At 39.0% G+C, this 11,652-nt stretch overlaps 2 protein-coding genes across 3 annotated transcripts; one reads left to right on the top strand and one right to left on the bottom strand.

Moving 5' to 3' along the window:
- Nucleotides 1–2,734: 2,734 nt before the first annotated feature.
- Nucleotides 2,735–5,101, bottom strand: dad1 (defender against cell death 1). Its single transcript, XM_023404618.2, has 3 exons — nucleotides 4,774–5,101; nucleotides 3,546–3,717; nucleotides 2,735–2,965 (listed from the first exon to the last, which is right to left on the bottom strand). The coding sequence occupies exons 1-2, from the start codon at nucleotides 4,982–4,984 to the stop codon at nucleotides 3,587–3,589; spliced, it is 342 nt and encodes a 113-aa protein (XP_023260386.1). The 5' UTR covers nucleotides 4,985–5,101; the 3' UTR covers nucleotides 2,735–2,965; nucleotides 3,546–3,586.
- A 500-nt stretch (nucleotides 5,102–5,601) lies between these two features.
- Nucleotides 5,602–11,460, top strand: abhd4 (abhydrolase domain containing 4, N-acyl phospholipase B). Of its 2 annotated transcripts, XM_023404612.2 has the most exons (9): nucleotides 5,602–5,786; nucleotides 6,496–6,510; nucleotides 7,279–7,364; nucleotides 7,612–7,710; nucleotides 7,828–8,116; nucleotides 9,973–10,160; nucleotides 10,245–10,356; nucleotides 10,456–10,642; nucleotides 10,834–11,460. In XM_023404612.2, exons 1-9 carry the CDS (start codon nucleotides 5,737–5,739, stop codon nucleotides 10,921–10,923), a joined length of 1,116 nt encoding a protein of 371 aa, XP_023260380.1. In that variant the 5' UTR covers nucleotides 5,602–5,736; the 3' UTR covers nucleotides 10,924–11,460. The 2 variants fall into 2 exon arrangements, with proteins under 2 accessions (XP_023260380.1, XP_023260381.1); XM_023404613.2 differs by lacking the exon at nucleotides 6,496–6,510 and having other exon boundaries at nucleotides 5,603–5,786.
- The last annotated feature ends 192 nt before the right edge of the window (nucleotides 11,461–11,652 follow it).

Here is an 11,652-nt window from a genome sequence, read left to right on the forward strand (position 1 = left end):
CTTTTAGCTGTGTGAGAGACTGGATTACATTTCTCTTTGTCTCTGTTATAAGAGACATGAAATAGATGTTACTTTTTATGAAGTTGTGGCATCAAACTAAGCAAGATTATAACTAGATAGTCACAACTCTTGCTCTGTCTAACAGAGTAAACCTGATTAAAATATCAAGGAGAAAAGATCCTCTATCAGTTTCTCTGCCATCATCCCCTGCACTTTTTCGTCAAAGCTCTGTCTCTGAAACGTCTTCATACTGCAACCTTGCATACATATGATTTAAGCAAAATGGTGCCATGATGCCTCCTAATGTTTGTTTTTATATTTGGGATTGTAATATTCATTGCTCAGTGGTTTGACAGTAATACCAGCACTTTGCTCAATAGGCCATTAGTCAAACTTGATGTTAGTTAATGACATTGTTTTCCTTCCAGTGTGAGAGCAAAAAGACAAATCACAATCCAATTTACTCCAGCATTTCAATTTCATGGTACTTTTGAAGAAAAAGTTTACTTGATTTTATGCATTCTATGCAATCCACTTTCAACTTTTTTTGAATTATTTATATATTCATCTTTTTTTATTTCTATGTCATTATTTTATCATTATTATATCTCATTTGACATGCATGTTTTTAATATGTTTTTATGTTCATTTTATGTCTGTTTATGTGAAGCACTTGGTGCATGTCATTTCTTTGTTGTGAAGTATTTTGTGCTATTAAAGGTGCTATAGAAATACAACTTTTTTTATTGCTGCATGTCAGAAGGAAATATTGTACTTGTACTATTGTAATATTGTACTATTGACCATGCAACAGTATATAAAATAGCTTGAATGTACCTTGACCAAGCACAGCATTAAAATGTGGTTTACATCTGAATGCATCTGTAATAATTATACAATATTTTAACATGTAACAATATAACTGTTGCTGATAATATTTGCATCTTTACTTAATGTTGTTTTGAATGAAAGAATTTTACTAGTAATTGAGTTTACAGTTGAATCCTGCTTCCCTCAATGACAGAAAGTAGCTTCCAGTTACCTTTATCTACATATATCCAGGACAAGACATTGAATAAGTGACTTAATAAAGAATCACAATGTTATAGAGCTTTTCATAGAGGGCCCAACACCCTCCTTGAAAAGCTTGGCATCAACAACTCTTCGTTTAGATTATTTTAGTTCATGTGTCCAAATTCTCGACTCTCCATTCCCCAAAATCACCTCTCCTACTGCTTCCTGCTAACCCCTTTTCAAAAGTAATGGTGCTAATATCATCTATAGAGCTAGGCAGACTGACAACCTCCCTGTCTGCTATTAAATCAGCACAGGAGGAGATTTAGATCTAACCTTTACAGGAGGAACCTGTAAACTTCAGTCTATTTTTCATGGCTGTATGCAAGGCAGTTTCATATCAAGCTCAATCCGGTAAGATCTGTCAGACCAAATAGCTAAAATCAGTACATTCTGTGACAAATGTAAGTGAGCATTGGTAATGCCCCAGTTTAAAGCCATTGAGCTGGAAAGTGTTTGACTCCATCAGAAAAGCGGACCCTGCATGCTCTGGGGGGTAATGTTCTCCGGGTCTGCTGCCCAAGTGGAAGGAGTTCACCCCGCACACTTGCTCTCATTGGTTCAAGGAAACACAGCACTGTAGCCTTCAGCTTAAGAAATGATGCAGTCAGTGGGTTCAGAACTAGTTCTACAACGTTTTGACGGTGGTGGAGGAAATAGTCAGATCCTTTATTTAAGCAAAAGTAGGTGTAGTTTTCTGATAATACTAATACTAACAAGGTATTTTTACACTGTGCTTCTACTAATGTATCAAAAATAAGCAAATTCATTCAGAATCAACCCTTTCAGAGATATTATTGGATCATTATTATTGATACATTAACATGTAATCAGCACATAACTGTTGCAGCTAGTGGAGGTGGAGCTTTAATCACTTAATATTCTGTTGGTTTTAATGCATCATGTTTTATTTGTTTCTAATATATTTTTGTGTGTAAAATTTTAACCTGCAAAGTGATTAGACACTAAATCTGTCAGAAAAATATAATATGGTAAAATGTACTCCTCACCTGCAAAATATAATAGAGCTGAAACATAGATTAGCATAAAATTTAAATGCACTTCTACTGAAAATGAACTTAAGTTTCCATTACTGTGTAAGGAGCCCTTCTCCTACCATTTCTCATAACCAAATGGATTTTGTTTTTTTTTCCTTTGTCGCTCTTCAAACAGTGAGTTCTCTTTGCAATAACCAGATCTAAATGAGAACACACAACTCCACCAACACTGATATAAAAAGTCCTGCCGTATGTATGAAGCTGCAATATGAAAACACAGGTCAGTATAATAAAGGAAGGCTAGAGAGAGATAACGCACCTGTACAGCAATATTCCCTCATCTGATGGATTTAAAATTTCATTTAAAAAAAACAAGGGAGATTGTGATGTTCCAATGTGAGAATATTAGATATGATTTATCTTTTTATTTCAAATGATGCTTGTTTAGAACAGCATCTGTTAAGTTTAATGCTTAAGAGATTCAGATCCTTTGACTGTTTTTGGACAGGCACAGTATATGCAATAGTCTAATCACAACCATGTTTATTTTTCTCTACCTGAAAGTTTATTATTACTGAACGCAATTTATTTTTACTTTTATGGTTAAAAACAAATTGGATGGACAACACTTCATTATAAGAACTGCCACATTATTCACAAGATGACCATTTCAGTTGTTTTTTTATTTCCTTGTGTCAGTGCAAAAAGGGAATGCTTAACAAATCTTTACATTTAAAAAAAATGACAGAAATCAACCATTTTATCAGTAAGAAAATTGTACTGCATCACATGTGACAAGTTGCAACCAATTCAGTGTTGAAGGTGGGATCGCACAAAAGCAGATGCAGCATCATGTCTTGAAGGGGAGGTTTGATAATTTCTCTTCTCGTGAGCTTTGGGGGAAAAAAAAGAAGAAAAAAAAAAGAAGTGGTAGGATTAGTGACATTGAGGTTGTGGAAGTTGTTATTAAGAAGCAACTGAGAAAACAAGAAAACAGTATGGCCTTTCCCCCTGTCTGCTGGTCTAAAAATTTAATAACAGTTTTCTAGCAAAGGGAAAGCAATATGTGGTATCATGTGGATCTCCCCTGAGAAGTAGACTGAAGTCTGCCTTAGCACATGTACTATACGGAGCTGCTCCACTGAGAAATAAGTAAGGACCTGGCATGGATGGTTAATGTGACTGAGAGCGCCCAAAGGACAAGGGTATGTGTCGTGTTTTATGAACACAAAGCAATATAGTAAAGTGTATATCTGTTTTAATATCCCATTCATTGTCCACTGAGTGACTGTGTGCTATAGCGACAGATGGATATCGCAGGTTTGGGTTACATTCTTGTAGACTCTCTCATATTCAAAAAAGACACTGATGGTAGTTGCGCATAAATATATCTACACTGTAACAATGGAGCTGAACAACATTGACATTTTAAGAATCCAACTTTAATGACAAACGTGTATGTAAAATATACACCTTCTGAGAGGGGGGCACTGTAAGTTGGGTCCACATCCGATTCAACCAATGAAGTTCATCACAACCAGATGGAGGACAGTGTGAGCGAATAGGAAGTCAGCGAAGGCTCTCTCTGGAGAGATAGACAGGAACTCTCCTTTGTTCTGTGGGTTGATCTGGATACGAAGACACACTGGGAGGAAAAATACATGAGGATTTAGCGTTAGTTTTGTACACCTGTACACCCCTAAATAACACAGATGTATTAGGAATACAACTAAAGATCACTTTCATAATCATTTAAATTGTTAATGTTTTCAATTGTCAGTTTATAGCAAATATAACCAAAAATATTTTCTATTCATAAATTCATCAGAATAAGACATGATGATCATTCTCCCTTGAGCTATGCTGTAGTTAAAAAATCCTCTCCCTCAGTGAAGTAACAGCTTAGTTGTGTTCACATCAGTTTCATAAGGGAAAACCAAATTTTAAAAGCTGCCAATGATGAAACAGTTAACAAGTATAACTTGAATTTTAAGTTTGACAAAACTTATATTACCATGCAGTAAAGATGAGATAACTGGCAGATTAATTGAAAAAAAACAACAACAAAAAACATTTAGAAACAGATTAAATGCGATAAACATCATTATCATCATATCAACCCAACTGCAACATCTCACCCAGGTTACTGTTTTATAGACTTATTCACAAGTCATTTAGTCATGTCAACATAACCCGAGTAACAGGGTTTTCCCCATGCTCCCGCTCCACTATGAGAATACAACAAATTATTAAAACACAGTCAGATTATTAGATACATCCAGTTAAAACTGATGCATTTTGATGTTTATACCCAGTTAACACTGATGGCATTATAGCCGCCATGAAGTTTAATGCACAGAGTTCAATGACACGTTTGTGGAGAAAAGTTGAATGTGCTTTACGGTCATTTTCGGGGGCTGTAGTTTGTGGTGCTATTGAAGTGCATTGCGTTACATATTATAAACTGTGTATACATATTATAAAATTATCAGGTTGTTTCTAATATTTAGTCTGATAAAAAATAAAATAATAAATAAATAAAAAGGCTGGCTGCACAGTATGCTATTAGCCTGGCTAGCTAACCTGTGTCTGCACACACGATTACTAAAAGGCCGCTCGACCAGCGGCTGAAACCCTCGAACTTCCGCCTTGTATTTTGCACCGAAAAAACATAACAACATTTAACTGGAGTTATATTTACCTGCGAGGATGAACGAGCCCACACATGAGATGAAGCCCGACAAAAAGCTGTTGAAGGGGAAGGTGCCAACCAGCAGGCAGTAGAGGAACTGTAGAGCTCCCGTCAACAAGATGTACAGCAAATAAGCGTCCACCACTTTCAGCTTGTTGGGCGTCGAGGACGTGTACTCCTCTAGAAACCGAGAGATAACCGATATGACTGAATTCGACATGATTTCTGCCTTGTGATTTACACAAAATGTGTCAATGAGCGAGGTTTGCACCGGTCCTCTTCCTCAGTCGAATGAGTGACGTGTCCTCATCAACCGGAAGCGGCCTTGGTGTTACAACAAATATATTCCGACTCTCTCGGAACGAGGAGCAAAAAGACGGTTGTTGAATAAAGGATAATTGGTGCCGCCCACACAGAGTCCTTTAAACAGAGATGTGCTAAAAGTAAAATGATGTCTCACTCTGTCAGTATTTCGAGATGCAGCTGTGTTAACCGCCTTATTGATTATCACAAATTTTTAGAGGGACCCGAAAATGCCTAATTTATTAATCACAGAATCTCACGAAGGTGAATTTTTTCCTCCAGGATTGAATTTCACCAATTATTAATCCACAAAACACACACAACAGCAATACACCAAAATAATACACATATTGAACAACAAACAGGGACTGGAAAGTGCTAGCGCTGTTAAATACACGCAAAAAAGCAAGGTTTCTCATTGACTGTGATCGCCTACTCAAACTTTGTATTAGATGGATGATGAGTGACGAGTGAGGCGTTTGAGTGCCGTGAATGCGTCTTCACAATAGACGATCTTTGTGTGTGGTCAGCTGATTTAGGACTTTGCGAGTTACAAAACAGTAGAATAACAACAACGTGCAGTAACTTCGCGTAATTTCAAAGAAGGTACACAGGAATGCGTCGCAAACCTTGATTTAACTGAATATAGCCACCGGAATATGTCAACCAATGGATCCTGCTACAACCGCAGCCCCGATACAGAGCGACTGTGAGACGGAGTGAGTAACTCACAGCCGAAAAGCCGAGTACAAACCTCCTTCTGCGCACTGTTTTACATGACCTGCTAGCTAAACTTACAAAAATGTTTATTGTGTCGCTTTCTCTTTTTAAGACACTGTGTGTAAGACGGTATTTTACTGTAGTGATGTGTCAGTACACCCTGAAGCTATGTATAAATATAATGTTAGATGTTCTCAGACTTATTTAGTGTGACCATGTGACTTTACACTTATAAGAATAAAACCAATTTTATGACAAATTAGAAATGTAGCCTCCTACCTTTATATCACAAATGCCGATATCTCAGTAAACTGTGACTTGAACGTAAACTAGTCTACTGCTGAATTACTGCTGGAACTACCTGAATCAGTAGTGTACCATTAATAGGGATATAGAAACCACATCCAAGAGGAGTGGGGTACCGTGTCTTATAGTAGTTAAATTAGATTGTGTGAATCTTTCCTTTTTAATTGTCACTGATTGAAAAGGGAAAACAGCAGTGGGGGAGCCACTTATCCAAATGACTCAGCAAATCTGAACTGCCGGTTGATTGGAGAACAGGTGTAAGGTGTGGAGGTGTACCTGCTGCATGGATGGTGGAGGCAGAATGGGACACCTCCAATCGGAGCGGAAGGGGTGGGACGGTGGTGGGTGGGGAGGAATTATAAACCCATTTCAACTCAGTTTACCCACCTTTTTGTATTTCAGAATAGCAACTAAAACGTGAGTAAGATCCTTTGTTGTAAATGTGTTGAATTAAACTGCCTGAAAGAAAAAAATAAAGATTATTAATAAGAGGTCAAAGGTAACCAGGACGCATATTAATCACTACATCACTGCGGTGGGTCATGGCACTAACCAAGGGTGGACAGTAACAAAGTACATTTACATGAGTACTGTACTTGGGTGTATACACTTAAAAGATCAATATTGTCCCTTTGACTCCACTACATTTCTATGAAGTTCTTGTTGCTTTGAAGTAGAGCTTTTAGTCAATGCAATTAATTTCCTTTTATTTTGAAAATGTTGTGCTTGCAGCATGTTTGAACAGCTCAGTTTGAACTTGGCAGTGGCCTAACGATGGCTACGTTAGATAAAGATGAACCAGATGATTGTTCACCAGAGCACCATGATCTGATCTGAAGTCCATGTTTGGAGTTTTGGAAATTAAAAATCTGACTGAACAACTTTCACTTGTACTGGAGTAATATTTGACCAGGAGTATCTATACTTTGACTCAAGTAATGAAGTCGTATATTTTGTCCACCTCTGGCACTGACTTTGATTGACAGCATGATGGTCGTGAAACGTGACACTACTGGGTGTGTGTTATTTGCACAGAGCACAAGCACTAAACGATAATACTGACTGCACTGGCTTTAACCTTGGACTCTCTCCAGGAGCATTAGTACTGTGCATTCAGCAAGCACTGAACATTTCCTCTATCTGGTCAGTCTTTACATGACTTTGTGTTGGTTCCTCTCCTGTTAGGCCACATTCAGTCTGGAGCTGGTGGCCTTCCTGGCGTCCAACCTCCATGTCCCTTTTGAAGACGACAGAGTCCAAGATTCTCGCCTGTAAGATTGTTTTCACTTGTACTGGCTAATTATATAACCACTTGGAATTAATATGATTGTAAGTAGGCACTTAAATTATATATTAAAGCTGCTAACCTTTTATAAAATGTCTGTATTTTCCACTTTGAGTGGCTGTAAGTAAAATATGACAGTTATTTACTGACTTATGTGTCACTGGCTGCAGCACAAACACAGAATCTCATTGAGGATATACTAATCATTACTTTTCTTTGCCTCATCACGACAGGTATTCAGAATGATCTATGGGCCAGGTTTGTGACCTTACCAAACCAGGATCGAATATGGACTTTGACCCTCACCAACAAGGTGTTTCACAAACCTGCAGGTAGGCGACTACCCTTCTCTCAGTCTTTGTTTATCAGGAGGCAGCAGCTGTAACTCAGTGCTCTATGCACTATAAAACCCGTAACAAAATTCCTCTGTTGCCCTACTTTTCCGCTAGCCGCTAAGACTCCCCTGGTGATGGTCCATGGGTTTGGAGGAGGGGTAGGGCTGTGGATCAGGAACCTGGACGCGCTTAGCCGATCACGGCCTGTCTACGCCTTCGACCTCCTGGGATTTGGCAGGAGCTCCAGGCCTCCCTTCCCTTCAGATTCTGCCAAGGCAGAGGAGCAGTTTGTCAACTCCATTGAAGAGTGGAGACAGTCTGTAGGCCTGGAGAACATGATCCTGCTGGGGCACAGTCTCGGGGGGTATCTGGCGACCTCATATGCCATCCAGCACCCTTCCAGGTAGTAATGCTGATAAGATACTAACTAAAACCATATGCGAAACATCAACACATCAGGAATGGCTACAACACCAATTTAGTGTTTTTGGCTGCACTGCAACAGCGAGGCCAGCCCTAGAAACATGAATGTCCATGACTGACTGACTGAGTGCTGAAGTTACACCATTGGCTGTTACTCTTTCAAAACTGGGGGGATTTAAAATAAAAACGATCTTCGTCCAGACGACCATTTTAGCTCTGTATTGGAACCAAACATCATCCATACTTTCACACCTCGCCATTCATGTACACTGGGCATGTGTGTGCCAGTGTAAACGGGAAGCACTACTACAATTGGTTATTTGCAGAAAATACTACAAACAAGGAACAGCAAAGGCAGTTGTAGCATTAAAATGCAGAATTTAGCTGCACAACAGCTGATAGCAAAGACAACAAGGTCAGTAACACTTGTAATTCAATATCTGTGTTGCCTTCACCACTTGTAATAGTGACTGATAAAGAGATGCGTTGTAAATGAAATGAGATAGTGTGGACGTGGCCTATGTCCCTCATTCAGTTGATCAGCTTGGAAGTGACTGCTGGTTAACAAAGTCTTAATGGGTCGTGCTTAAGTCACTTTCATACAGAAACATATGTAAATGAGAACAGCTTTATCCGGAATGTATATCTGAATTTAAGATAACTACTTTTTAGTTGGTCAACTGTACAATTTTAAAGATATTTTTATGATCTTGTTTTATTGGAGCTGGTTGCTTAAAGTGCTAGCATTTTGGGAAATGCCCTTGTTCACTTTCTTGCTAAGAGTTAGATGCCGCTCTCATGGTTGTATGGTAAATGTGGAGCTACTGCCAACAGCCATCAGATTAGCTGAGCACAAACACACCTGTTAAACCACAGCCTGTCATTTTTAACCTTGAGTTTTTGTACGGATTAAATAAACAAAATATTAAACATCAAATTCTGAGCTTTAGAAGTGCTGGTAGGAAAATTTTGTTTCCTATGATCAGAGCCAAACTAACTGGTTACCCTGTTACCCTGTGTCTTTATGCTAAGCCAAGCTAACAGACAGCTAGCTGTAGCTTCACAGGTATCAATCTTCTCATCAAACTCATAAAAATGTTAGCCTACTTCTCTACACAAACCTTAAGGCTGCACTAACTGATATAACAGCATCTCCCCTCAGCTCTACAGACTATTGCTTTGCTTTTATGGCTTGAAACTAAAGTAAAAAGGAGTTTAAAGAAGTGTTCACTTGTGGGCACCAGGTGACTTACAATGACCCCTAATGAATACTAATGTTGCTCAGTGTGGATGAGTAAATAGGCAACTGTTTGCTGACACATTTGTCAAAACCACTTTATATCCATCCATCCAACCATCCATCCATTTTCTTCCACTTATCCGGGGTCAGAGGACTTATTTATGCTTGTCAGAATTTATGTTTGCAGAGCTGCTCATGCAGTACAAACAATATGTGAATATAAAGTAAATGAGGAACTAACGTTTGAATCCTTTTATAAGTTGATAATTTGTCTAGTGTTTGTTCACAGCTTTTTCCACTGCTCCCCAGTGGCCAGAAGAAATCAGTTAATGCTGCTTTTGTTCTAAAACGTATAAAAATGCCAGTAGGAATCTGTTGATATGGTTGAAAAAATATCAGATATTGATCTTGAATTTTCACGACCCCTTTCAAAAGTGCATCTGTATTGTCTAGTAAAGAGACAAAGCAAAAATTAGACAAAAAAAAAATATATAAAAAGACAGCAATGTACGCCACCTTTATGTTATGTGTAGGATGATTACAAATAAATGCCAGTTAATATAATTTCATAATTGCCTTCTTCTCTCTTCTTCCAGAGTGTCTCATCTTATCCTGGTAGACCCCTGGGGTTTCCCTGAGCGACCACAGACACAGACCGAGGAGAATCGTGATCAGGGGACAGAGGTGGTGAAGAGGCCGTCCCCCCCACGCTGGGTGAAAGTTATTGCAACAGTGGTTTCCTTCTTCAACCCACTGGCTGTCATTAGAGCAGCAGGCCCATGGGGTAAGACATGTTACTGTTTATCTAATAGTGTGCTGTGCCAGATAACACTCTGTCCACTCACCTCACAGTCTGACACTGATTCAGGCCCGGGCTTGGTGAACAGATTCCGCCCCGATTTCAAAAGGAAATTTGAAGATCTGTTTGATGACGACACCATGACGCAGTACATCTACCACTGTAACGCCCAAACCCCGAGGTCCGCCGTCACACACATCACATAATCCCTTTTTTTAACAACAGAATGTAATGCCTGCAAAAAGCTGACCCATTTTCTCTCTTTCCCTCCTCCTCCCAGTGGTGAGGTGGGTTTCCGTGCCATGTCAGAGTCTCTTGGCTGGGCGAAGAGGCCCATGCTGCAGCGGGTTCACCTTCTGCCGCCCTCCATGCCCCTCACCATGCTGTATGGAAAGTGGTCCTGGGTGGACAACTCATCTGGGTACAAAGTGGTCCAGATCAGGGACCAAGCCCACACCAGAGTGCTGGTGAGTGGAGATGCAGAGTACAGACATGAGGGAGATATTATCCAGTTAACATCTATAAATGGTGTAGTTCAGCTTTAAATTAGTGTACTTTTAATTCGGTTCATAATTATTTTTGTCTTCAGTAGAGAAATTTGTGTCCACATAATCACTGACTGTGTTCATTATCTCTGTTTATCTGTTCCACCCTGCAGCTGATAAATGAAGCGTCTCACCACGTGTATGCTGATCAACCCGAGGAATTCAACAAAGTGGTCGAAAACATATGTAACTCTGTTAACTGACTGTGTGTGTGCGTGTGAGTGTGTGTGTATGTGTGCGTGCCCGTGCAAGGGCTGAAAGTATAGAGACAGTTCATCATGGTGGTTTTAGCAGTGCACGTGAGGCATGATGGATGGTTTTGCTTTGGGGCAAATTGATAAATGATGTAGCTCTACATACGTGAGCTTGAATTCTATTCTCATTGTACCGACTTATTAATATCATTGTGATAAAATCCTTTGTCGATATATGTAAGCCAGTGTATTTAATAGTAGTATGCTACATTTATTTATAACATATGATTGAATTTATTTGTGAATTTAAAGTGTGTTCATACAGAGCCTTGATTGAAATGCTTAATCCAGTGCTGTATCCTGCACTGGGTTTATGTGTTACAGAGCAACCACTTCACACTTTTTACATGTGCCTGACATCAACCATTTAAGTACTGTATGTCATATTTTCTTTGACTGCTGTTTTTCCACTTATACCTCTCCTACTGTGTCAAACAGCTATTTGTATTTTATACCTTTTAAGATAATAAATGCTCATTTGTCAAACTGTCGGCTGTAGGTCTGCTACTGTAGAAATTTACATGTGATGCACTTTGTGACCCAACCAGCAGAGGTCAGTAACAAGTGTCATTTCTATGAGGTTTACAGTGCTGAAGGTTTCTACCTGTCTGCTGTGGAAGAAACGCTGCCTATTTAAAAGTAAATAGATATTATCAGCAGAATATATTTCAGGAGTAA

Source organism: Seriola lalandi, unplaced genomic scaffold (assembly GCF_002814215.2).
Source record: "Seriola lalandi dorsalis isolate HSWRI2012SDOR001 ecotype SW California unplaced genomic scaffold, Sedor1 jcf7180002054253, whole genome shotgun sequence".
NCBI classification, from domain to species: Eukaryota; Metazoa; Chordata; class Actinopteri; order Carangiformes; family Carangidae; genus Seriola; species Seriola lalandi.